The sequence below is a fragment of the Planococcus citri genome, chromosome 3 (assembly GCF_950023065.1).
Source record: "Planococcus citri chromosome 3, ihPlaCitr1.1, whole genome shotgun sequence".
Taxonomy (NCBI): domain Eukaryota; kingdom Metazoa; phylum Arthropoda; class Insecta; order Hemiptera; family Pseudococcidae; genus Planococcus; species Planococcus citri.
This window is the reverse complement of record NC_088679.1, coordinates 13,768,510-13,796,049: the sequence shown is the minus strand read 5'-3', so window position 1 is coordinate 13,796,049 and position 27,540 is coordinate 13,768,510. Positions and strand designations below refer to the sequence as shown.

At 35.8% G+C, this 27,540-nt stretch overlaps 1 protein-coding gene across 3 annotated transcripts; it reads left to right on the top strand.

Annotated features, from left to right (window-relative positions):
- The first annotated feature begins 209 nt into the window (after window positions 1-209).
- Window positions 210-26,036, top strand: ctrip (E3 ubiquitin-protein ligase ctrip). Of its 3 annotated transcripts, none has more exons than XM_065358867.1 (36): window positions 210-443; window positions 2,035-2,173; window positions 2,268-2,357; window positions 3,033-3,159; window positions 5,331-5,382; window positions 5,455-5,647; window positions 5,740-5,864; window positions 5,961-6,203; window positions 6,380-6,838; window positions 6,926-7,117; window positions 7,355-7,542; window positions 7,614-7,802; window positions 7,896-8,057; window positions 8,134-8,256; window positions 8,438-8,614; window positions 8,888-9,115; window positions 9,204-9,445; window positions 9,532-9,679; window positions 9,867-10,014; window positions 10,108-10,683; window positions 10,774-10,927; window positions 11,003-11,282; window positions 14,655-14,867; window positions 14,942-15,136; window positions 15,222-15,395; window positions 15,477-15,668; window positions 15,738-15,946; window positions 16,034-16,164; window positions 16,252-16,436; window positions 18,750-18,859; window positions 18,942-19,197; window positions 19,272-19,517; window positions 19,591-19,779; window positions 19,924-20,064; window positions 23,943-24,252; window positions 24,351-26,036. In XM_065358867.1, exons 2-36 carry the CDS (start codon window positions 2,085-2,087, stop codon window positions 24,545-24,547), a joined length of 6,933 nt encoding a protein of 2,310 aa, XP_065214939.1. In that variant the 5' UTR covers window positions 210-443; window positions 2,035-2,084; the 3' UTR covers window positions 24,548-26,036. The 3 variants fall into 3 exon arrangements, with proteins under 3 accessions (XP_065214939.1, XP_065214938.1, XP_065214937.1); XM_065358866.1 differs by having other exon boundaries at window positions 14,625-14,867; XM_065358865.1 differs by having other exon boundaries at window positions 6,380-6,844; window positions 14,625-14,867.
- Window positions 26,037-27,540: the final 1,504 nt, after the last annotated feature.

Sequence of the window (27,540 nt, the reverse complement as noted above, 5' to 3'; positions counted from 1 at the left end):
CATTGGACCATATGCAGCGTAAGCGTTCCAGTGTAAGAGTATAGAGTTCAGTGTGGAAAACACATCGTAATACAAAGCTTCGAAAAAAATCCGCTCAACTGGCGCAGCGCTAGTTGACGTTTCGACGACGCCACCTTGAACGCTTTGTTGACGTTTCCGCTTTCGACGACGTTCTCCATTTTACCTGCTGCCTCGTTCCATGGCGAACAGCTGTTTTTCGTTTTATTTTATCTAGTTTCTTTCATTTTTAAAATTTATTAATTAGAGTGTAAAAGTACGTCGCAGTTAAATGGTTACGTTGTTAAGAATATCGCAATATTACTTTAGTACATATGTGTGAAAAATGCAATTGTAATTATCGTTTTGAATTTCATTTTCATTAGGTTTAAGAGAACTATTTTATATAAAAAATTTTCGTGATAGAAGTGGTAGAAATCGGATCGGTAGGTTACGTTTGCCTTGGCTTTGAACTACAAATGAATATGTCCTAAATATGGACGCTTTCTAGTTAACACGTTTTTCTAATCATTTAAATAGTTTTAGTTTAATTAGTAACGAAATATCGATTACGTACGACGATCGTTGGACGATTTACTCGTTTCGTAACTCGATTATTTTCTCGGTTACGTCTCTAGTGATATTGTTATGTATTCGTATTCTCCAGTATCCTTTGTTACAATAGCATATCAACATATCCAAAAATAGAGTTGGAATTTTGTTATTCTAAGTACGTACTTAGATTACTCGATACGATTTATCTCGCGTGTTTCTAGCTTCGTCTGCGATTCCTAGTAGTAATTATTGACCGATTTCTCGAAACCTAAGTGATCGAAATCGATGCTTTGCTAGTACCACCGAGTGAATTCGTATCGATCTTTCGAACACTAAGATGAGCACGAAAGCGATTAAATGATTGATTCTAAAGAGTCGAATATTTTATTAAGTAAGGTAAAAGATGATCAGAGTGTTCTGTACGAGTTGAGTGTTGAAAAATTAGGTTAGGTATTGATTTGTACGTTCGGTGACGAATGCCAATCTATTGTTTCCTTGATATGATCTTGGTTCATTTTCATCGTGTGTGTTTGAGTGTTGCTTGAGAATTATCACACTAGTGATGTTTAAACGAGCATTGAAAACTCAAAAAATGGAAATTTTTTTCAACCCGAGGAAATCGATTGGTACACTCTTCTTTGCTGTGAACTAGAATGAAAAGCTACGCTATCGTATTACATTACCTATTTATTCCAGGAAACAAACCTGTAATTGTTGTTTTTCGATAAGATAAGTTCATTACGAATTTTGGTTTTATTCGGTGTTACGAGTATTTTTTTCGATGGTTTGAGGCTTTATCTTCTCGTTTGAAGCAATCTAGGATTGTTTTTCTTTTTCAATATGGAAATTACTCCCGTTGTCCCGTTGTGTTGAAATTTACCTAGCGTCTAAATGATACCTTTCGGAGTAAGAGATTTTGGAGTATGTTCGATTTATCTTGTTTACCACTTGCGTTGTACATAGGATGACGAACGTGCATTGGAATAATTATTCATTATCGGTGTGTGAGTGTAATGAATATGTGATAAATAGTTCACCGAGGCGATATCTTTCTGGTTGCGTTGATTGGTGAAAGATTATTATATTATCATTGTGGATTGATTTCGCGTATTACTAATTGTGAATTGTGAATTGCGACTGGGTCCAGTGTTTAGTGAGTATTGTTGTGCTTTAGAATACATATAAGGTTCTGGTTGTACTAAAAGGGGATGACTAATGATATATCCACCATTTACGAGTTGGGTTGGCTTCGGTGTGTATGGTTTGTGTTGTGGTGCTATTGTTTCGTTATCTCTAGCTCTCTATTGTGAACTTTTCATTTGCCCATTGTTACCCCGAGGCTATGAAATTTTACCCGAGTTGCATTGGAGAATACGTTAGATTAGAATTTTTAGTCTCTAGGACGAGTGTTGTAGAATTGTATGCAGATGTTACTTATGTGCGGTGGTGTTTTAATAATCTGGTATATTTTGCATTCGGCAGGTTTGCTATATTTATACGTGGAATGATCGAACTGTTGTGTTGTTGCGTCTATGGCCGAACAAGCTAGTTCTGTTCCGGGGGACGCGTCTTCTACATCCCATAAGTTCTCAGCCGATAGCGGCAAGTCCGATAATTCTTCGTAAGTATTTCGTATATATAACCTAAAGTATACATAATAACACGAGGTAGTGCATATAACAAAATTCGACTAATTGTTTCGATAACGTTTCTAGGAAAGAAGAAAAAGCTTCGGAAGATAGTGAGGCGACGCGATTCAAAACGTCCAAGAAAAGAACTCGCATAAATACTACCTCAGCTAGAAAGTAAGTGATGTAACTCGATCGTTTACTTACAACAAGGTGTAATATTTATTTTCCTAAATGGTAGTCTCATGTCTCAACAATGATTGTTCCATAACCATGTTGTAATTAATAAGAAGAAAATCAGTAGTGTAGTATTTGTTAACGTTAACGTGTGGTACACCACGTTCTTGCGACGTTTATTAGTATTCTATTCTTGACCGAAGTTTTGTATACTTTATCACTCGAGTTTTATTCCATGTCGTATTGTATCTGCGAATTATCGCGATTGTTCTTTGCTCCAACGACGCGAATATCGAGAAGGTTGCTGCTGAGGTGTTTGGAGGGCAAGGTTATCCACTTTTGTTATATTGATATTGAAGATCTTTGAGGTGAAGTGTTAGCTACTCGTATGTAATACTATAAGGTGTAATTTGAAAGAAATATGCTCGGTACTCGTCTGGTCCGGTTCGGGCGTCGATCTGGATCTCAGGATATGGAAGTCACGTGGAGTTGGAGGTTTATTTTATACACGAATGTAGCGTGGGAGGTGAATCGTAGATATTGATTTTTTAGTCGAAGCAATTTCGATATTCGTGATTCATGATGGAAAATTATTACTCGTGTTATATCGATCGTGTAATATCAACCTGTATTTGAATTACAATTTATCATCTGTGTTTATTATTTTTTTTACAGAAAAAGAAAAGCGGCTAGTTCGAATTCGAGTAATCATCCAGCAGTACCTGAGGTCAGTAAAAATACGTCGAAAAAATCAAACTCGTCTGTCAAACAGAAAACCACTCCGTTGGTGAAAAAATCAAAGGTAATTTGATCGTTTTACTGTTTGCTTTGTCTGGTATTTTTCACTATTGAGAAACCAAGTCAAGGGAAATTGATTCCTGGGTTGATATTGTAGAATTATATGAAGCATGTGTTTCCAAAACGCACTAAGTCCATTTTTGAAGATTCTGAGATTGCAAGGCCATCTAGCATAAAGTTGAGGCCCAAAATGGCTGATTTTTTGATATGTAGTGCCCAAGGGTCTTGACTATAACATATCAAAAAATCAGCCAATTTGGGCCATTTCTACGTTTCCAAATTGTACTAAGTATCATGAATTTCTTATCAATATTTTTTTGGACTTAGTGTGTTTTGGAAACACATGCTTCATATATATATACAAAAAGAATTCTAAATGATTTGACAGAAAATGGAAGTGAACTAGGTTTTTTAAAATGATCGTTATCAAAATTGAAAATGACTCGGGATGAACATATTTTCTGAGGAACGTTTTATTGAAATAATTGGTTCAGGAGAATAGATTAATTTTTTTGAGGAGTATCAAGAAACTGAGATAGTGAAATTTTGGTAAGAAATCGAAAATGTTGATTTAAAAAAAAGGCAAATTTAAGGAATAATCGTTTGAAAATTTTAAAATGATTTCAAAACCCTACTACAGACTCGTACTGGGTTACTTTTTCAAAATTTTGGCCACCAAAGTCTCTAAATCTGGACTCTGTACTTTTTGAAAAAAGAAGTCTTGGTATTTGTCAAAATTACCAAAAAGTGTTCAATCTTGCTTGTTTGCAAAAATTTCCAAATGTGTCTATTTTTCCTCCAAAAGATCCTAAAGTCTCGCTTTGCTGCCAAAACTTGTCAAAAAGCCTCTCCTTTTTGTCAAAATATTCTGTCTTGCATTTTGTGAACATTGTCTTTAAAAAAAATCTTTTTTTTTTCACCAAAAGATTACAAAAAAGTCTCACTTTTTGAACAAAAATTGAGAAAAAGTATCGCCATTTTCTGCCAGTAGTTTCCAAAAGTCTAGGATCTCGTCAACAATTGACAAAAATTTTCACTTTTTACCTACCCAAGTATTTGCTAAAAAAATTTACCAGTAATTTCCAAAAAAGTCCTGCTTTTTGCTGAAATTGTCAAACTCGAAATCGAGTTTCATTGTTAGATTTTAATTTGAATGTTTATTGTTTCTATATTTTTTTTGTTTTTTTACATTCTGAGTTGAATCAATATTCTGGCTTTTTTTTGGTGATTTTTTCTCTACATTAGAATGGTTTTTGTTGTTTGGTTACTTTTTTCAGCTTCTTTAGTTACTAAAGTCGCATTTTTTGGGAAGAAATTGAGTACGACCGTTTTTATTGCAGTTTTAAGGAAAGTAATTGAGCTTGGAGAAGGGAAGGGGATGGTCGAAAAATCAGAATTCGAAAAAATTATTGAAAATTTAATGGAAAAGACCAGGATTACGTTTGCATTCCTCCTTTCTCCTCCTTATACGTCTAAAGTTGAGACTGAAAGTGTAGAAAATCTGTAGAAACGAGTTTCAAACAACCAGAAATTGAGCTGACATTTCTGGAAGAAAAAGATAATTTAAAATTTAAATGCAGGTGTAAAGATCAGGTATATTGAAGTCGTGAATTCATTTCGCTGAAATTCATGTTTAAATATTTCTGTATCTATAATTTTTTTCTTCCAAGTGCAACGAGTGGTTAAAAATGTTTGAAAACGAAACTCGTTTTAAAGATTTGATAAATCTGGAGGGGTATTTTTTTTTATCAGAAATGGTGAGGAAATGAAGTTGAACTTTGACGTCGAAGTTTCGGGACATTTAATCCCCCCCCCCCTTCCCTCCGAATTGTATTTCAGTTTGTCAGAGGCATTATGTCAGCTTCTATTCAATAATTTTGCTGCATCGCTCCAAAATGATTGTGAATTTGTTTCGAACTGAAAAAATTATGTACTCGTCTTTTTGTAGTCTCGAAAAATATATTTTTACTGAATGAAATACTTTGATGAAAAGCTCAACTCAACTCCGTTGTTTTGAAACCTCTCGGTCGTACGAGTAAATGTGAATTGAATACGTTGGCTCTCTCCCCGCCTCTCGCCCCTCTCGCACGATGGGAAAAAATGACGTTATTCCGTCATTTGCACGAAAAGACAATGAATGGTATATGTTAATATGAGAATTATTTTGTTTTTCAGACTGCTAAAAATAAAACAGCCGCGAACGAAGATAAAAAGAAATCCTCTTCGAGTAAGTTGACGAGCAGCGAATAACGTAAACTGACGTTCGGGTTCAACAATAATTCGATCATGTCAATTGCAGGTCAAATTGCCTCCGAAGGTGATCACACTTGTGGTGAGTCGTCGACTAGCGGGGTAACGAGGGGTAGTAAGGCAAAATCTGCGCCCGAATTAGTCGTCAAGAGAAGGGTTCGGTTTCAAGCTGCTGTATACGAAGCAGCCGAAAGTAGCACCGCGTCTGATTCGAATACGCAGGATTCTGACGTCGAACAAAAGTAAGTAAAAACGGAAATCATTTGAATTGGAGTTCGAATACCGTGCGGATTTGTATCGATCACGATAATATGGACGGTGCGTTTGATTTCAGTAGAAGTAATACGCGTAAGAGCAAAGCTAAGAAGAAAATAGTCAATAAACGATTGGTGAATTCGAAGAAACGTCAGAAAGCCAAAGCAGAAGCGTTGAAACAAAAAATACATAAAGATAAGAAAAGTATGTCGCTATATTTATATCGTATGAAAGATGATTTTCATCTCGAAGAATTATCGTATGTCTAATGTATTGGTTTTTTTTTTGCTGCGTTTTAAGGTGCACCGAAGAAAAGCTCATCGACGGTGGTGGAAAGCTCGTCGAGCAAACGTAGTGCTACCGAATTAGTTAGAGAATACCCGTTACGTAATCGTATTAGATATAGTATTACCAACGCCAGTACGGAAAATACGTCAAACGCCAACACTGTGGAGTCTTCAAGTGATACGCAAAATTCCACCAAATCCGGGAGGAGCGCTGTACCACATAAAAAAGCCAAATTTGGATCTGCCGAAACACTGGGTAAGAAAATTGCTCGTTTAAGGTTTGATTTTCAAGTTTCTAACCATCAGTCTGGATGGCTGGTTTTTTAAACGATTAAAAATTCGTCTTTTTAAGCCTATTTATTCCTCCTGATCGTGATGGAAGTCGTAAAATCGATCTGAGATTTTCTAAATTTTTGAAATGTTTATTTACAGGGGCGAGTATTTCTTCAGGTGGACGTGAGGCGAGTACAAATTCGACCGATAACAACGTATTGAAGTCGGAATCGTCTCAGCCACCTTTACCCTTATTCAGACGACGTAGTACTCGCCAAAAAACAACGGGTTCGTGCGCCAGTACAAGTCGACGATCCCCTCGCGGAGGGAAGTTACCATTTGCTGAGGGTACCGCTAGCGACGGATCTCGTATTGCCGGTATGTCCGGAGGAGGTACCAACAATGAACCGAATAGCTCAAATAATTCTACAAACAACGCCGCAGTCGCCGCCGTTGCCGCTGCAGCTGCTACCGCCGCTACAAACGCTGCCGCGTCCGGTAACACCGACAATACGACGGCTACGTCTTCGACGTCGACTGCCGCCAGCGCCACTCTCAGTAATGTATCTCTACGGGTAAACCCGTTCGAGAATTTCTCCGTAGCGATGGATACCGAACGTAAAGGCAGTTGACTTGATTCACTTTCGTATGTATTGGGAGTTTGCGAAACGAGCTTGACGATTTGTGTTTTTTTTTCTCGTACAGGAACTTGGACTACGTTGGTGCATTCGACCAGTGCTCCGGGCACAGCTGCTAATCAAGATAGCGAAAGCGACGATAGCGATGTTGGACGACTACAAGCGCTGCTTGAATCACGTGGATTGCCTCCGCATCTGTTCGGCGCCCTTGGACCGAGAATGCAGCATTTGTTGCAGAAGAGTATGGGGAGCAGTACGAGTAAGTGCGAGGATCGAATATTGATCTTGTATTAACCTTTGCCTGCAGTAAATTCGGTCGTAATGGGGATGAGGTTTTGAGTGAAATTGAATTTATGATTGAAGGAAATGATGCATGGTATTGATTGTTTAGAGTAAATCATTGAGAATTTCTAAATCAAAATATTGAAATATACTAAATTATATAATATAGGCCGAATAGATTGATAATATTGTGTTTCTTCGTGTAATTTTCCAGGTACCAAAGCTCAACAATTACTTCAGGGATTACAGGCAACTGGAGACGAAGGTCAGCAATTACAGGCGGTAATAGAAATGTGCCAAATGTTGGTTATGGGTAACGAAGACACCTTATCAGGGTTCCCGGTCAAGCAGGTCGTATCCGCTTTGATCGTTTTACTTTCAATGGAACATAATTTCGATATGGTAAGTAAATTAGATTTCACTTTTAAGTGAAATTTACGCATTGTTACTGATTTCTTTCGTCACGTTCACAGATGAATAACGCTTGTCGTGCGTTAACTTACATGATGGAAGCTCTACCTCGTTCGTCGGTCGTCGTATTGGACGCTGTGCCGGTATTCTTGCAGAAATTACAAGTGATTCAATGCATGGATGTAGCCGAACAGAGTTTAACTGCTTTGGAAATGCTGTCGAGAAGACATAGTAAATCGATTCTACAAGCTGTAAGTTTTATCCTCCCTCTCGAGAGAGATTTTATTCGAATAGAGACGACGAATTGTGTAATAAATGTTGTATTTTTTTGGTTGCCAATACAGAGAGGCGTGTCGGCCTGTTTGATGTATCTGGACTTCTTCAGCATAGTTGCCCAACGAGCTGCATTAGCGGTCACAGCCAACTGTTGTCAGAATCTATCGCCGGAGGAGTTCTATTTCATCGAACCTTCGTTACCGTTGCTGTCGACTAGATTGACTCATCAGGTGAGTTAATCAGTCTGAGGGGAAAATGTCGAAAGGATTGTTATCGTTGACCTAAATAATATTTCTCTCGTTTCAGGATAAGAAAAGCGTCGAAAGCGTTTGTCTGGCTTTCAGCAGATTAGTCGAAAGTTTTCAAAACGAGCAGAAAAAGTTACACATTTTGGCCGGAAACGATTTACTTAAAAATTTACAACAATTGGTAAGCCACATGTGAAAATATGTATCGTTTTATAATATTGTAATTACGTCGTCGACGACACGATAACGTGTAATGTAATTTTTTTTCTATCGTTTTAACGACAATTGTGTCGTGTTAAATGGGTCGACGACGTGACGTCGTTGATGATTTACTAATCGACGCGAATGTTTACCGCTTTCAGCTCGTCGTTTCGCCGCCTGTTATCAGTACCGGAACTTTCATTACGGTTTTAAGGATGCTTTCGACGATGTGCGCCAGCTGCTCCGATTTGGCCGTCGAATTACTTAAAAATAACATCGCCGATACGTTATGCTATCTTTTGACCGGATCGCCCGATGGTGCTAATGGAAAAGAAGAGGTTAGTTTGGGGTTCGAGATGAATGGAGGTTAGGTGGGCGAATTGGGAAGTTGAACGGTGACGTGGGTAATGAAATCGTTCACTGGAAACTGGAAAAATCTGTGCTATATTGAGTTGGAATATTCATTGAATCTAACCAGATTCAATGAACTGAAATAATTCAATTTCCGTTTCCTTTTTTGTCGTTGGAATATCTTCACATTTTTTTTTCAACACAATGCTTCCTCTGTAGATCGAATGTATCAATAATATCGTTCAAATATTCCTTTTCAGATCGAGCTAGTTTCTCGAAGCCCGCAAGAGTTGTACGAAATTGTTTGTTTGATCGGTGAGCTAATGCCGAAGCTTCCAAGCCACGGAATGTTCGCGGTAGACAGCCTTTTGGAGAAATCATCGCCGTTGCCAGGAGCCAATCATCAAGATATTCCTATCGTATGGCAATGGAAGGACGATAGATCTCAATGGCATCCGTATTCACCGATGGATTGTAGAATTATCGAAGTGAGTATCGCAGCTTTTGTCAGTCGAAGCTGTAGGTAGATGATCTGGTTCATCGAGTACTCATTCGTGTACATTTTCTTTCTTTCAGGCGTCCCATCAATCGGGAGAAGAAGACGTGAGCTTGACGACGCAAGGACGAACGTATACCATCGATTTCCATCTGATGCGACAGATTAACGACGATACAGGCACAACGAGACCGGTGAAACGTACGATAAATACAGTATTCTTAGCCAACTCCGTCTCGACGAACGATGCGAACGCCGATGCTAGCGGCGGTTTATCTGGTGCTAATAATAATCATCAATATGATTCTGATCTCAAATTCGTGTAAGTTGATACGGCCGATTGTCTGCGTAATTTTTCTGTTGAGATTTTGAGTTCATTTTGATGTGTTTTTTTTTTGTTTTCTGCAGCGAAAGCGGATTGGCGTCTTCTTTCATAAGATCATTATTCGGCATTTTATACGAAGTGTACAGTAGCTCAGCTGGACCTTCTGTTCGATACAAGTGTTTGAGAGCCTTGCTACGTATGGTCTACTACGCTCCGCCGTATTTGTTACAAGTTCGTGTGAATTTTTTTTTGAATTTTGTTTATTTTTGAGATCGATCATCTCGAAACCGATCTGCACTGGCATTTTTTTGGTCATCGAATGTCCTTTTTTGTTGAACAGAAATTACTTCTGTATATTTAATTGGAAAAATTGATGGATCCTAATTAACTGATTGTAAAAATACGTATTAATTTGCAGGAAGTACTAAAGAATAAATTGGTCTCGAGTCATATCGCCTGTATGATGGCATCGCAGGACTTACGAATCGTCGTAGGTGCCTTACAAATGGCCGAAATCCTAATGCACAAACTGCCAACCGTTTTCGAAGTACATTTTACTCGCGAAGGTAAGATATAACGAAGAGCATGATTACTGATTACCGATGAATTGAAGATTTCTATTGCTAACCTGCTGTTTTTTCTTTCCCGTTTTGTTGCAGGAGTTATATATCAAGTTCAACAATTAATCAATATGCCCGTGTTACCTCCTTGTATGGTCCCGTCTACCTCAGAATATCATATCCTCAGCTTACCTCCTATTCCAAATGTCTCAAGCGCCTCTTCGAATAACGTTCCTGCTAGCAATAATTCCTCTCCGAGCAGTAATAACAACAATAGTACTAATATAAATAACAATAACAGTAGTAATAATACGAGTATTAGTAGTAACGGCACAAGCCCGAGTAACAACGATAACAACGGTAACGTGGATAATTCGACAACGAGTGTCGCTGGCGGCACTTCGACCACAACCACGACCGCCGCCGCTGCCCAGGGCGCTGCTACGACTTCGACTACTACGACAACGACCAACTCGAGCAACACGACGACGACTTCGGCATCGGTGACTAGCGGCGATGGTGATAACGAGAACAGCCTGAATGGCGGCAGCGATTTGAGCAGTAATCGAGATACCTCTCAGTTGGTTACCATGGTTCAGTGCAATAATTTGTTGACTAGTCACGAGTCGACCTTAGCTTCGGTATCGTCGGCCAATGGAAGCATTCCGTGTATTAGTAAGTAACGATGCTGGAATTGAAAACAATCTGGATACTTGAGAAATCTTCAATGATGTAATGATAACATAATTTTTTTTGTCTTTTCAGGCAATAGTTACGAAAACGCCATACCACCTCCGTTCGCCAACGTTTTACTCGCGGCTTCGCAAAACAACACGAATTACGCTCCGTTGCCGACTGATTTCCCATCATTGCCCGTGAGCGACGAGTCGAATAGTCGTACCACTTCTCATACTCATATGTAAGTTACTCGACATCGAACCAATAACGAACTGGAATCAGAGTTCCGATTTCTAATCCACTATGTTCTGTGTAGAAGATTAACCGACGTCCTGAAACGTAAACGGACCGCCAAACGCCCAGCTACCTCGACGACTAGTCGTAAAAGACAAGACGATTTGTCATCTTCGGTCATGATGCAGGAGATGTTCAGCCGAGGATCGAGCAATAGTCACGTGAGCGCCAATGTCGCCAGCAGCGGTAGCAGCGCTTCGTCCAGATCTCGTTTATCAGTAGCCACTATGAAGACTAGCAGCTTTTTCGCGTCGCTGAATCCAGCCCGATGGGGTCGGCATGCCGAACGTACTTTCCAAAAAGTAAGTGTTATTGTGTGATTCTGTTCTTAAGATAAGGATAGAATAGGATAGAAATGGGTATGCTCTGTGGAGGGGTTTTGAAGCTAGCTATGGTGGGGCTGGAATTCAATGGGAATTGAGAATGAAAAGGAACCTGGACGTGTAAAATTTGATCCATGAGTGCGAAGCTGTATAATGAGGTCTCTGAATGAAGGTTCACAAATTTGCCCCATCTCGATGATTTTATGTCTAAGTATCCCCTTCTCCAACTCCCCTTTTCAGAAGAATTCTTTATTTCTGCATTATGGTCTACTATGAAAAATTTATCAAGCCGAAATTGAACATTTTTAGCTATTTGAGAAATTTCAATTCGAGTTCCTCTCACTTCTGATTTCAAAAATTGAGTGCCCAAAAAGCCTCCAGATGCAGTTTTTTTTTTTTGTAATTTTCTTTGGAACTACGCAAACTGGCACCTCATTTTAGGGAATAAAAGGTTGGTTCAGAATGAAAAAACTCCAATTATCCTCAAGTTTAACCCCCTTTTTTCAGAGAGTCAAAATATTCCTTCAAAAAAATTGTTCTGAGTGAAATTTACCGTTAGTTCATAGCAAAAATTTTAATCCAAGCTCTTATTTTCTGCCAATTTTACAGGCAGTTTATCAAATTCGTGGTTGAATTAAATTTTCAACGTTTTTGTCTAAAATTTGAAATTGTTTGAAGTTGAATTCAGCATGAAAAAGCCGAGAAAAATCGAAAAAACAATTGATTTTCGGATCAAGAGAAAATTATTAAAAAGAGCATCAGGGGTCTTGACAGCTCTACTTATCCTGCTTTCCCTATTTCTATCCTGCTTTTTGTTGGTGTGCCTTGCTTTTCTGCCTAAACTTACGAAAGACGCTGATTTTTGCTTTAATTGCCTTGAAAGTCTTGGGTGAAAAAAAATCGAAGAAAGTCCTGTTTTTGAAAAAATTGCCTGAAAGGTCGTGATACATATTTTGGTTAAAATTGCCAAACAAAAGGTGTAATGTAAATCCTGTTCTTTCCTGTGTGTGAATTTAAAAAAAAAGTCATCTGTTGAAAATTGCCATAAAAGTTGTGTTTTTTTCCAAATCTGTTGAAAAAGTCATGTTTTTTTTCGTCAAAATTTTCAAGAGTTCTATTTCTACCAAAGTAATCAAAAAGTCTCATTTTTTGCAAAAATTGTCACAAATCCCTAATTATGTAAGTATATCTTAGATTTTTAAAACGTCACATTTTTTGCCTAAATTGTCAGATGGTCTACTTTTTGACAAAATATTATCAAAAAATCACAGTTTTTGACAAAGTTATTTAAAAATTTGTAATTCCTGATTTTTTGCTAGAACCTTCAAAAAAGTACATTTTGATTCTTGCATTAGCTGTTCTGTCCTAAATTGAAAGCCTTGCCTATTTTTTTTCCAAAATTATCAAATAAAAATCCTGTTTTTTGTCAAAGTTTAAAAAAAATATCTACCATTTTCTTTTTTTTTCAAAATTGTCAAAAAGTCTCATTTTTTGCCAAAATTGAATATCCCAACTTTTTCTCAAATTGTATAAAAGCCACATTTTTCGCCGAAATGCCTATTTTCAAGAAAGCTGTAATTTATAAAATTACAAAAAATTCAAATTTTGACCAAATTAATATAAAAAAAGTCCTATTTTTTCCATTTTCCAATATTGTTGTCAAAAAGTCCCATTTTCTGTCAAATTTGTTGAATATGTTTTCATTTTTATCAGAATTTGTCCAAAAGTCCAGCCACTTGCTAAAATAGCTAAATGAGGTCCTCCTGATTTTGAAACCTTTGTAAAAATTGTCAAAAAAGTCCCCCATCTTTGGCCAAAATTGTAAAAAAACCTAATTTTTATGAAAATTGCTCAAAAGTCCTGTTTTTTTGTAAAAATTTCCAGAAAGTTTTTTTTTGCTAAAGTTGTAGAAAGTCTCATTTTTTTTGCAAAATTTTCAAAAAGTTTTGGTTTTTTTCTGTCTATGCCTAAAAAGTCTTATTTTTGTCAAAATTTCGGAAAAGTTTCACTATTTTGTCGAAATTTGCGAATAAAGCTTTACTTTTTACAATTTTTTAAATCAAATTTAGTGCATAATTTTCCATTCATTCTCGTTTTGCAGAATTTTGATTTTTTCTACTTCTCTTTGGGAAACATTTTGATTCCTAAAAATTTTAGATTGAATAAATAAGTAGAAACTATTCTCTACCTAGATAGAGACATCTGAAGGATGTCCTGCCAGAAGTAATTACTGCCTTTATCCTGCTTCTGAGCTTGTCTCATTTTTTAGACACCTTGAACAATTGAAAATGTTTTATCGTGCAAAATTTCTGAAGTCTCGAGTTTCATTTTTTGATTTTTAAAAATTCAAAAGGCCATGAAAAGTACCCCAATTGAAAAATGATTGAAGTAGAACTTGAACTTTGGCTCAAAGACGTACTTTGAATTTCTTTAATCGATGGGTATCGGTTTTAAACTCCGATCGATCTTTCAAAAAAAATGTTGGGTTTTTGAAAAATCCTCTAAAATCTCTTTAATACTTGAAATTCAAAACCTGCAGACTGGGATTGAACGTTCTCGTGTCATCTTTCTGGCGGTTGCAGTCCTGAAATTTTTTCTGCAAATAACTGTTCAATAAAATGCTTCTATCTGAAGACCCCCTCTCCCCTCCCCCTCCAAAAAGTAATCGACGAACGAAACCAATCGAGCATTACTTTATCTTGCATTATTATTCTTCTTCCCTTCTTTCACTTTTTTTTGAGGGGAAAAAAGTGCATCATACAATTCTTATTGACAGAGGATATTTTTTTCGACTCTAAATGTACGCACGCAGCAATATTTCATGCAGTTCAAGCAAAAAGAAAATAGAGCAAGAGGAGAGGAGGGGGGGAACTACATTATTCGCGAAAGATTATTTTTCGTTCGTTTTTTTGTTGCGAAAAATTAGGAAGACGAGGAGGTATAGATAATGTTGCAGGTCTATTACGAAAATTTATTACTTTCGACAAACATGCAATTGGACGAAATATTCGCGTTAAACGAACTAATAAGAATTACTTCCACGAGTCTAAGGGCCGGGGAACCTTGTTCTTGGCATATCTCGCCGCCAAAATACGTACCTACACCTAATTTGCAATATTATACTGTATGCGGTAGGTTGGAAGGGGAATAGGCGAGAAGGCGAATAAAAGGGGCATGCTCTGAGCGATACCTTGGTACTGTTCTTATTAAGACTTAATATTCGCGTAAGAACCGTCATTTAGTTTATTTCTTATGGTTATTACGTAACGTTTTTTTTCTCGTTTTATTAACTTTTGTGTTTTCTCAACTCTGTGTGTACAGACAACAATGCTAACTTCTCCTTCTGCGCAGGAATTAGGGACATTATCAAAGAGCGTCAGCAACGTCAGCATCAGCGCCGGTAATCGCGAAAAAGCCAAGATATGGATACGCGAAAGAGCGGCCATTTTTATGAACTTGTACAACACGAAATTGAACAGCTCGACTACGGTAGAAAGTGGTTTCCATCCGGCCACGTCGATTCTCACTCAGCTTATAGCTGCTATCAAAAAACTAGCCAAAGAGGTGAGTATCTGTGTTCTTCTTTTAACAGCTGCGGATCTGTGGTCTGAACTAATGATGGATTGTTATTCGTTTAGCCTGCCGATGGTATCCCGCCGTTGTTAGATTTAAAGGAAATCGTCCTATCGTCAGACATATCATCGTTCGAAGTTAACCACAGTGGAATGGTTGACGCTCTGTTGATGTACTTGACCCGTCTAGATGATCAGTTCGCCAACGTCGACCGGAATCAACGATTGCGTAATTTCATTCACGTGTTTGCCAGCTGTCCTGTGAGTATCTCGAGTAGTCAGCGAGTCGTATACAAATAGCTCGATTGATGGAACGTAGAAGTACTAATATTTTGATTGATTTTAGGCTGGTTTCGAAGTACCTGCCGGAGATCGTGATGTTACCGCGTTCGCAGCGTTAGTTAATAAATTGAACTGTTGTATATCTCAACTGGAACAGTTCCCGGTTAAAGTGCACGATTTACCTGCCGGAGCTGGCAGCACAACTGCGTTGAAGTTTTTCAATACTCATCAGTTGAAAGTAAGTGTCCAGCGGGTCCATCGAACATGTAAATGTCCGATCGACGAACTAATCTAATCTATGGTTTGCATCTTCGCGCAGTGCCATTTACAACGTCATCCCGAATGCACCAATTTGAAACAGTGGAAAGGAGGTACCGTGAAAATCGACCCACTCGCCATGGTCCAGGCCATCGAACGATACTTGGTGGTGAGAGGATATGCGAGAATACGCGATAAGGATCTGGCCGACTCGGACGATGACAATAGTGACGAAGATATCGACGATACTTTGGTAAGTGTGATGCCTCTGGTTGGGATTTGTTTTTGTGAACGTTTACGAATAATGAATTATTTTTTACAGGCTGCTGTGGTCATCAGCCAAAGCGGATCCAGGCACAAGTTACAGTTCTTGATCGGAGGTCACGTGTTGCCTTATAACATGACCGTGTACCAGGCGGTCAAACAGTTCTCGCCCAATGTAACCAACGATTTCTCCGAGAACGATACCGATAGTGAGACACCCCTAGGATCAGCTAATATCTGGGTTCAAACCCATACCGTTTACTATCGGTGAGTTCATCGTCGGAGATTCTCATAACAGAAAATCCACGTTTGAAAAATGTAGTTCTTAATTTGATTTTCCCCTCGTTTGTTCAGCCCTGTACCTGAAGAAAGCGCCACGTCGACTAGCGCCCGAACCGGACCCAGCAATCCGGTACCGATCAGAAAAGGTAAATCGGGATCTGCCAAATCGGTCTCGAAAAAGAAATCCGACGATTTGTGGAATGGTAAGTGAATCAATCAATCGCTCTGGTATTATGATTCTGTAAATGGAATATTTCATGTTTTTTTTTCTTTACTCGATACTTTTGCAGAAGGTAATTCGCCTTTGGCCAAATCGCCGTTGGATCCGTTCTTGTTCATGTCACTTCCTCCCGGCGTGGTTGTGCAAGATGCCTCGTTACCTGTGCTCACGTTGCTGAGGATATTGCACTCGATATCCAGATATTGGGGTACTCTTTATCCGGCCGTTAGCTATAAATCATTGCTCTCGTTACAAGTAAGTTCGACCGTTTTCGGCGATTGGCTTCTTCGTCTGAATAATATTTCGATTTCGAGGAGAGGTGGTAAAGTTTTCGTGTTTTGTGGCGTGTGAACGGAAATGGAGTTTTGTCAAGGATACAGGGTGTTCAGAAATGGTCTTCGGTAGTGTTTTTCTTCTGGGTTGGAAAGAATTGGGCATTCGTTATTTTTTCGGTTACTTTTCAAGTAACTATGGAACCAAAATTAACTTTTGGTTACTTTTTCTATCGTACTTTGGTTTGAAAAAATTCTTAAAGTTTTATTTTTATGCCAAAAATTCTCACTTTTTAGCAAAAAAATTTTCACTGTTTCAAAAATTGACTGTAATTTTAGCTTAGGGTTTTTTTGCACAAAATACGAAAAAGTCACGCCTTTCTCCACAAATTGTCCAAAAGTCTCGATTTTTTGACATAAACTCCAAGAAGTATCATTTTTTTTTTTTTTGAAAAATTAATAATTGTCAAAAAGTCTTGCTTTTCATCAAAATTATGAATGAGCCTTGCTTTTTGCAAAAAATTGACAAAAACTTTCGCTTTCTAACAAAATTGTTGAAAAATTTTAATTTTTTTCTAAAACTCCAAGAATGTTTTTTTGTTTCAAAAATAGTTTAAAAATCAAGCTTTTTTGCCAGAAATTTTCAAAGAATCTCGGTTTTTTAAAAATGACAAAAATTTTGTTTCAAAACCTACTTAATGGCTACATTTTTTTTTGTATAAAATTCCAAAAAATCATATTCTTTTTGGAGACTGTCCAGAAGTTTTGCTTTTCTCGACAGAAATTGACAAAAAGTATCATTTTTTTTGTCACCAATCACTTATCAAAATGTTCTGCTTTTTGATAAAATCGTCAATGTTTTGCTTTTCGCCACAAATTTTTAAAAATGTTACATGCTTTTTTCGCGAATTACAAATTTTTTTTTGCTTTTTAGCAAAATTGCAAAAAAATGATGTTTTTTAAAAGTTGAATTTCACATAATCTCACAATTGACATAAAGTATCCTCTTTTTTTTTGCTACTAATCGCCTGGTTCTACTTCTTCCTAAAATTGCCAACGTCTTGCTTTTTCCCTAAAATTGCCACAAATTCATTTTTACGTAGCTTTTTTAAAAATGACAAATTTTTTTTTGCTTTTTTTTAGCAACACCTAAATATATTCTAAAATCTTACTTTAAATTTTTTTTCCAAAATTCTCGTTTCTTTACTAGAAATTTCCAACAAAAAAATACTGCCTTTTATTAAAATTGTCAAAGTTTTGTTTTTTGCCAAAAAACTGCCAAAATGTCTTTGTTTTTTGCCAGAAAACTGCCAAAAAGTCTTTGTTTTTTGCCAAAAAAATGCAAAATAGTTCAACGTTTTGAAATTATCTAAAACATTCGAATTTGAAATGTGCTTTTTTTGGTCATTGCTTTTTGGGTGAATGATGTTTTATTTTGAGAGGGGAGGAGAGAGGGAGGGGAGGGGGGAATTGAGTTAGAGTTCTGAAAATGTTGAATTGAAAAAGAAATCAACATTCTGGTGATATGGATTTCGAAATGATGTGCTTTTTTGCTTTTCAAATCAGTTTTTTTGAAGTCTTTTTACTCTAGAAACCAATAATTTTCGGAGAGAGAATGAGAGTGAAAGTAAAATTCGAAATTTTCAAACTGACTTTTTCCGCTTAGTTCCATTTGGAAATTTTCATTCGAGGGAAATGAATGTATCGGTGTAATTTTGGAAACACCCTACGCATGACGTTGGCAGTAACGAAAATTCCGCGAAAAATTACAAGTTTTATTCCCTTTGTAATGAGAAGTTAATTCACGAAACCCATCTACCCACCCCTTTTTCATCCTTCTGCTGCATTACATCGCAGCACAAGTCGTAACACGAATGTTTTTTTCATTCCTGGAAGAGGCGGTGGTGTTGAAGAGAGGAGGAATTACTCGAACGATATTTAGGTTCGTAAGGATGGTACGAAGAAGTTTTCCTTTTCCTTAACACTCTGGCAGTTCGTAAAATATGTGAAAGATTACGACAGGGGGAGAGAGAAAGAGAGAGCTATATGCGTGTCTTGAATTACCGAACTAACTCGCCAAATTTTCGTGACTGAATTTGAAAAAATCAGGTCTTCAACTCTGGGCTAGAGAGGTGGTGCGTTTGGAAGGTGTGTTTTTTGTGCATGACGCGAACGAAATTAAATTTATTACGCGCATCGACGATGAAGAATTGTTGATTTGACACGGTTTTCGTTTTGCTGCCCTTTTTATGTTGGTTGTGATTTTTATTCATATCGTGTTTTTTTTTTTGCTTAGGATTTCGTCAACACCAAATTATCAGCTAAAGCGAATCGCCAGCTGCAGGATCCATTGGTAATCATGACCGGTAACTTGCCTTGTTGGTTGCATCAGATCGCTGTGTTAAGGTGAGTTACTTACTTGGTTGAGTATTTGGTATTTTGAGATTATTTATTCATTTTTAACGCGGTGAAATGTTTTTTTTTGCAGTCCATTTTTGTTACCATTTGAAACACGTCAATTGTTATTCTACGCGACGGTATTCGATCGCGATCGAGCTCTTCAACGATTACTAGACTCGAGCCCGGAACTAGGAGGCAGTGCCGATTCGCAGGAACGTGTCGCTCCTCGACTCGATCGTCGTAAACGTACCATATCGCGGGAGGATATCTTGAAACAAGCCGAAACTGTGATTTCAGACGTTGCCTCTTCGAAAGCTCTGCTCGAAGTGCAATACGAAGATGAAGTAAGCTCGCACGTTTTAAAACAACTCGTTTGTCTTTTTGTACCAGTTGTAACGCGGATTTTTCCCCTGTTTAGGTGGGTACCGGTTTAGGACCGACGCTGGAATTTTACGCATTGGTCTCGCAAGAGTTACAAAGAGCCGACTTGGAGCTGTGGATTAATCCGAATCCGTCGAAAGAGCAAACCTACGTGTTCAGCCCAGTCGGCCTGTTCCCAGCACCTTTGGGAAGGACTACCAAAGTATCTCAGTTGGTGAAAATCAAAAGTAAATTCAGATTCCTCGGTAAGCTGATGGCCAAAGCTGTTATGGATTCTAGACTGGTGAGTTTTTTCGTCCACGAATTGAAAATTGAGATAACACGATCGATTAATTTGTGTAAAATTCCCCTTCTAGCTTGATCTACCGTTCAGTATCGTGTTTTATAAATGGATGCTGGGTCAAGAAAACACACTCTCGGTATGTGATCTGGCCGATGTCGTGCCCGATGTTTATAACACAATCGTACGCCTGAGGGGACTGTGTATGGAGAAAAGAGCCATCGAAACTGATACTACACTGGAGAAAGAACAACAAGATACGAAGGTAAATAGTGCGGAAAAATTATTGATTCGATTATTTCGATTCGTCGAATCTTCAAAAACATACTTTATTTTTCACAGTTTTATAATGTGAATTTCGGTGAACAAATACTTCTATTTTTAAAATCGAACATTTCTTTTTTCGCAGATAAATCAATTAACATTGGACGGTTGCCCAATCGAAGATCTCAGCTTAGATTTTACGCTTCCTGGATATTCTCACATAGAGTTAAAGAAGAACGGGAAAAACACCCCGGTTACTATACATAATTTAGAATCGTATTGTAGGGTAAGTATCTCATGATGATTTGACTTTTTGCTTGTTTGTCTTTCGTAATCTTACTGTTGTTGAATCATTCAAAAGTGACCTTTCGATTTATCATAAAATGGATTGAAATTTCGCGAGAAGTTTGAATATTTCAACGAAAATGGTTTATAAGCGCTTTTGAAGAATTTTTAACCCAAAATTGGGTTATAATTTTTGGGATTTTTAAAATGTCTTATCAAAATGAGTTGTTATTTTGTGAGAAAATCATTTTCTTTCTTCAAAGCTTTTATGAGAACATTTTAAGAGTTTTGAACTTGAAATTAGGTCATGATTTTCAGTGGTTTTGAAAAAGGTGTCGTGTGACCTGTCAAAATGATCTTAAATTTCGTCAAAAAATCAAAAATTTCTATGAAAAATTTCTTTTAGTATTTTTAAAGGAATTTAAAGCCTAGAATTGGATTGCGATTTTTTGGGATTTTTGGAAAAAAAATTTCGTCAGGAAATCAACATTTTATATTAGAACTTTTTTTGAGTACTTCTGAAGAATTTTGAATCTTGAATTAGTGTAGGTCATGATTTTCCAGGGGTTTTGAAAAAAGTGTCAAGTGACTTACCATAACGAGCTTACATTTTTTTTAGAAAACTAAAAATTTCCTTTTGAGTACTTTTTTAGAATTATTCTTGAAAAAAATAGGATTTTTGACAATTTTAAGGATGAGTTTTTGAAAAAATATTTCAGCAAAAATTTAAAGACTTTTTGACAATATTGGGCAAAAATGAAACTTTTTTGAAAATATCCTTGCAAAAAATAGCATTTTACAAGGATTAAAATCTTTTTTCCATTTTGAAAAAGATTGGCACTTTTTGACAATTCTTGAAAAAAAATTGGAATTTCTTGGCAATTTTTGAGAAAAGTGTTTTTTTTTGGAAATCTTTGGGGAAATAGTTTTTTGACAGTTTTGGCAAACAATGAGACTTTATTGAAAATCTTGGCCCAACAAATAGCACTTTTTGACAATTTTTACAAAAATTAAATTTGTTGGCAATTTCGCCAAAAATGAGCACTTTTTAACAATTTTTGAAGAAAATTAGAATTTTTTGGCAATTTTTGTGCAAATGGTTTTTTTTTGGAAATATTAGGGGAAATAATTTTTTGGAAATTTTGGCAAAATGTGAGGCTTTGGACAATTTTAACGAACAATGAAACCTAATTGAAACTTTTGGCCAAAAAATAGCACTTTTTGACAATTTGGACAAGAATTTAATTTTTTTTGGCAATTTCGCCAAAGAGCTAGAGGTAGCCCTTTTTCACAATTTTTGAAAAAATAGGATTTTTTGCCAACATTGAGGAAAGCGGGTCTTGAATATTTTTTTAATTTAGGCAAAAAACCGCACTTTTTGACATGTTTGGCACACATTAGAACATATTTTTGTAAACTTTTGGAAAAGATTGAGACTTTTTAAAAATTTGTTTGCAAAAATCTCCCTTTATGACAATTTTTGTGAAAAAATAGTACTTTTTGACAGTCAAGGCTAAAATTAGGACTTTCTGACCTTTTTGTAAAAAAACACCACCTTTTGTCATTTTTTGGAAAAAGTTAGGACTTTTTGACAATTTTGGCCAAATTTCAGACTTCTTTGGAAATTCTGGCTGAAAATTGCACTTTTTGACAGCTTTGGGCAAAATTATAAAACTGACAATTTCAGCAAGAATTAATAATTTTTGACAAATTTGCAAAAAAAAGAAACTTTCTGAAAATTGTTTCAAATGCAGCATTTTTTGACAGCTTTGGAAAAATTAGTAGTCTTTGAAAGTTTGGGCCACACAATTAATAGGACTTTGACAATTTTGGGCAAAAAGTAGGACTTTGGACAATTTTGACAAAAATGCAAACTTTTTTGTCAGTTTTGGCCAAATTTAGAAATTTTTGACAATTTGAAAAAAGTGCCAGAAGACGTACCAAAATGATTTGAAATTTCACCAGAAAATTAACATTTTTTTAACAGTTTTTTTTGAGAATTGTTAAAGAGTTTCAAGGCCTAAAATTAGGTCATGATTTTACAGGGTTTTGAACAAAGTGTCTTGTGACCTAACAAAATGAACTTGAATTTATTCAGTAAAACAAATTTTCTATAAAAATCAAAATGAGCCTAAATTTCTTCGAAAAATCAAATTTTATATGAAACATTTTTTGAGCGCTTTTTGAAAGAATTTTAAGCCTGAAATTGAATTACGATTTTTGTGATTTTTGAATAAAGTGTTGTAAGACATACTGAAATACAATAGGTTGAAATTTCTGCAGAAAATCGACATTTTTTCATCAGAGCTTTGTTGAGATTTTTTTTTAGGAATTTTGAGCCCGAAATTTAATTACGATTTTTGTGATTTCTGAAAAACATATTATAAGACATACTAAAATGGGTTAAAATTTTGTTAAAAAATCAAAATTCTTCAAAAAAGCTCTGATGGAAACATTTTGATTTTCTATCGGAGTTTTCTTGACCATTTTTGAGGAATTTTGAGCCCGAAATTGGATCACAATTCTGTGATTTTTGAAGAAAAAATTAGTATGAGACATACTAAAATGGGTTGAAATTTCGTCAGAAAATCAAAATTTTTCTATCTGAGCTTTGCTGAGCATTTTTTAAGAATTTTGAGCCCGAAATAGGAGTACGATTTTTGTGATTTTTGAAAAACGTAATATGAGACATACTAAAAATGGGTTAAAATTTCGTCAGAAAATCGAAATTTTTCTATCAGAGCTTCGTTGAGCATTTTTGAGAAAATTAAAATTCTCTATCGAAGCTTTTCGGAGAACTTTCGAAGAATTTTGAGCTCTGAATTTGGGTCATGATTTTCGATTCTTTTGAAAAATCTGCCATGTAATCTACTAAAATGGATTAAAATTTCTGAAAAAAATCAAAAGTTTCTATCAAAACTTTTCTAAATTACTTTTGAAAAATTTTATGTGTCGTGAGCCCAAAATTAAGTCACGATTTTTAGGGTGATTAAAAAAAGTACCATGCAATTTATCAAAATGGGTCAATGTTTCGCCATAAAATTCAAAGGTTCTGTCTAAAATTTTTTTGGGCATTTTTGAAGATTTTTGAGTTTATAATTGGGCCATTACGTTCGAGATTCTTGAACAACACGTCATGTGACCTATCGAAATAAGTTGAATGTTGACAGAAGAACAAAAATTTTTATCGACATTTTTTTTGATCATTTTTGAATATTTTCAAGCTCAAAAGTGGCTCATGAAAATACGTTAGAATTCTGGTAGAGAATCGAAATTTTCCATCAAAATTTGTTGGATACTTTTGATGAATCTTGAGCTCAAAATATTGAATCACTTTTCCACCTAAAACTCATCAACTTTTAGACATGAATTGTTATGATTACCTGCGAATTATTTTCAAAATTCTGGTTTTTTTTTACCTACCCAGGGCTGGGCAAACCTTTTTTGAAAATGAGTCAACGCTTCAGTTTTTGAACTTTTGAAACACTATCAAAAAAAAAAGAGCGATTGAACTGACTCAATCTCGTTGCAATTCTTTGTGATGTGAGAATGCTTCCTTGTTAGCAGTCGAAGTTGTCAAAAACAGGGATCAAATAAAAAATATGAGAGTGGAAAAATAGTTGAAAGGAGTTGAAGAGATCATATTTTCATCCAAAAATCGATTTCTTTCACATTTTAGACCCATATTTACAAAACGTCAATTGAATTTTTTGGACCACTAAAATTCCACTCAAATCGATTTCTACGACACTTTTTATCTGTTGAGCTGTGGATTAATTTTACTATGCATAGTGTTTTTTTTTCAATATAGGACACCCTGTATATTTGACATTTAATTCTATACTATTTAATTGTTTTTGTTTTCTGTTTGCCCCGTAGCTCGTAACATACTGGTTCTTAGTAGAAGGCGTCAGCCGGCAGATGGAATCGTTCCGCGAAGGCTTCGAAAGCGTATTCCCAGCAGCCAGATTAAACATGTTCTACGCCGAAGAACTGGAAAAAGTATTCTGCGGCTCGGAAACTTATTGGGATGTGAAAACGTTAATGGAATCGTTCAGACCCGATCACGGATACACGAGTGATTCAAAAGCCATCCAGAACCTAATGGAAGTACTGGCTTCCTACAATGTCTCCGAACAACGCGATTTTCTCAGATTTGTTACCGGATCGCCTCGTTTACCCGTAGGAGGTAAGTCTAAAGTCCAACTTTTTGTCTATCTATCCATTCATAATTTTTTTTTTTTTTTTTTAAACACGATGCTAAATTTTTATCGTATTCGTTCACAGGTTTCAGAGCATTATCACCGCTGCTGACAGTGGTTCGTAAAACGGTCGATAACAGCACGAATCCTGACGAATATCTACCTAGTGTGATGACCTGCGTTAACTACCTTAAATTACCCGATTATACTTCGATCGAAGTGATGCGAATCAAGTTACGTTTAGCAGCAGTAGAAGGACAGAATTCTTTCCATTTATCGTAAACGATAATTTTGTATGTGATGATAGGGTTTCTTTGTATATCTCGAAAAAAAAAAACGTCAAGTCTTGAAAAAAAAACCGAACGTTGATGCGCCTAGAAAACGACGTATTTTTGCCTATTTTCTTTACTCGAATCAGTTTTTAATTTTTTTCCTTATTTATTGAACCTTTTTTTTTGTTTCGTTTCATCAAAATGAATTTATAAATTATTTCCAACGATATAAAAAAAAAAAAAAAAAAAATGAAGAACATTTTTAAAATTCGTATGTTCGTGTTGAAATTCTCGGTTGAAAAATTAACGACTCGTAATTTGTACAGTATTCTATTTAATATAATATCGTACATAAATTATGTATTTTGTAGGTTGATTTTTATCGATGACGTAGTTATTCGCGTCTCTCCCTTGGTACTCTGCTCGTCACTGACCCGTCACCTTCGTCTTAATTTGAATCGAATTCGTTCGTTTTGTGGTCTTTTTTTTTACCCCCAAATGAAGATATCTCTCTCGTCAGATTTACATTTAGGATTCATTTTGCTCCAAGTGGCAGTTTCTCTGTCTCGATAAAATAACTAGGTATTTACTAATCAAACTTCGATTTTAAATTTTTTTTTGTTTTAATGGAAGGTATTACGCGTATATGTTTGTAGGGAATAGGGATATGGGGTGCGCTGTGTATGTTGTGAAATAATACTAATGAGATTTTAAGTGCGCTCGTAAAAGTTTGTGGTTATGTGTATTTAAAGTTTACCAGTTACATATTTTTTTCCTCTTCTTTTTTTTTCTCTCGTTAAAAATCATCGATTACGATGAGTAATACCACCTTTTTGAAGTCTGATTTTTTTTAAACGTATTAATTTTTAGGATCAAGTCGAATATATAACAATGTATAGTTTTTGTAGCTATTTCGATTTTATTTGATTTCTTTTTTTTTCGTTCTTTCGCGCCTTTATCTTATTCAGTTCGTGTGTTCGAGACTCAGAACAGAGCTAATTTCGTGGTGGTAAAATTTTATACGTGATGGGTAATATTTTTTTTGTAGCTTGGTATATTATCTCCTGTTTTTTCTCTTCTCTTTATTATTATTATTAATACGTTTGTTTCGATCGATCGTCTATAGAAATTTTTATTTATCGTAGGGTTATTTTAACGAATTCATGAAAGACGTTTTTATTTTACAATATTTTTACGTGTACGCGCCCCTTGAATTTTTTTTTTTTGTGTGTAAATACCGAACGTTGATTTCTTTTCTTTTTTTTTCATATTCACAAATATATTGTATTTTTAAGATCTCTTGTTTTTTTCTCCCCTCTTTCTCTTCTATATATATTTATATACATATTATACGATACGTCGTGTTAATTCGCTTTCAATGCTGTCGCCTTCGAAGTGTTTTATTTGTGTATTATAATGAAATTTCTAGCTTATATTTGTTTTATTTTTTAAGAATGAATTCATGTTTCGTGAAAATAATAAATTGTGTAATATATGGATGGATTTTGTTCTTTTTTTTTTCTTTTTGTTGTAATTTTTAATAAACGGACATTAAATTTTTGAGATGGTTTTATTTTGAAGTGGTGTGAAAAGGGAAGATGGATGAGGAGAGGAGGAGGATGAGAAATGGGTGAAATAGTGATCGGAGTTGTTTTTTGGAGCGAGATTGGTTGGTTTTTTTTTTTGTAAATTATTTATATTAGAAAAGAAATGAAATCGATGGAAAATCGTCATTATTGGCCCATCAACCTCCTTGAGGTAAAGGTTTTGGTTTTTTGAGCCAGTTGAAATTTCTGAAGCCTTTCAAGACTCCTGAAAGTTGAAACTTGGAGGTTTTTTTTTTATCTGTCAAGTTTCAAATGTAAGTAATTGCAGTGGCGTAGCCAGGATTTTCTCAAGGAGGGGGCAAAACCACATTTTTAGGCATGAAAAATCTAAATGAGGGGTAATTTTCTAGAAATCTATTATGATGTGTGGTGATTTTATGAAAAGGAAGGCTAAAGTACTGCTCGAGCGAAGCGAGAGCGAAAATTTTTAGAAAAAATGGGTCCAAACAACGAAAAAACGTCCATTTTTGCATGTTTTCTTCAAAATTTTCGCTCTCAAGGGGGGGGGGGCATGGCCCCCTTCGCCCCCCCTTGGCTACGCCACTGAGTAATTGAGAGTATAGTTTCAAAAATATCCACCAGAAATTCAGTTGGAAATTTTCCAGTTGATCGCAGAGGCGTGATGAACCCAAAGCGATGTATCTTGAGGTGGAGGGGAAGGGTGAAACTGAAATTTTCCATGGGAGTTGGGAAACAAAAATTTTGAGTAATTTCAAATGTTAAAAAATGATGCTTTCATACATGACAAAAAATTTGAATTGTTCTATTGCCAAGGCTGGCACCGAAATTCAAAATTCAAAATTTTAGTTGTTCTGAGTTTTTTCTTCTGGTATTGAAAAACAAATTGAACTGAATTTTGGAGGGAACGTCATTTTGAACAGAAAAACTGTTTTAAAGGCGTCTAAAATAGTAACAAACTATGTCAAATTGTCAATTGGCAATTGATATTGAACAATTTAAAAAAGCATGTTCTTTTTTTTTTTTTTAAAAAAAACACTGCTAAAAATGTTTTTTTACGTTTTCTTACTTTTCTGTTTTCTTTTAAATACCTATTCATTTTTGTATTTTCTTGAAATATGCATTGCATTCAGTTCCGCTTTACGTGTTTAAAACTCTATAGCAGTGTTTTAAAAAGGGTTTTCTCTGTCGCCCTAGTTGAATAGCTATTCAGTGGGTACCTACCTACCATTTTTAAAAGTGTGAAAATTTTAAATTATAAAATATTCCAAAGAACCATGAAATGTGGAGCATTGATTAATTGTACAAGTAAATAAATAAGTACCTATATTTCAAACAAATCTGGAACCATTTTGTACAAATTCAGTTTTTGAGGGAAAACTTAAAAGGTCAAAAAACGCGATCAAAGTTGCGCCTCAGTTTCAAACACAGACATGTG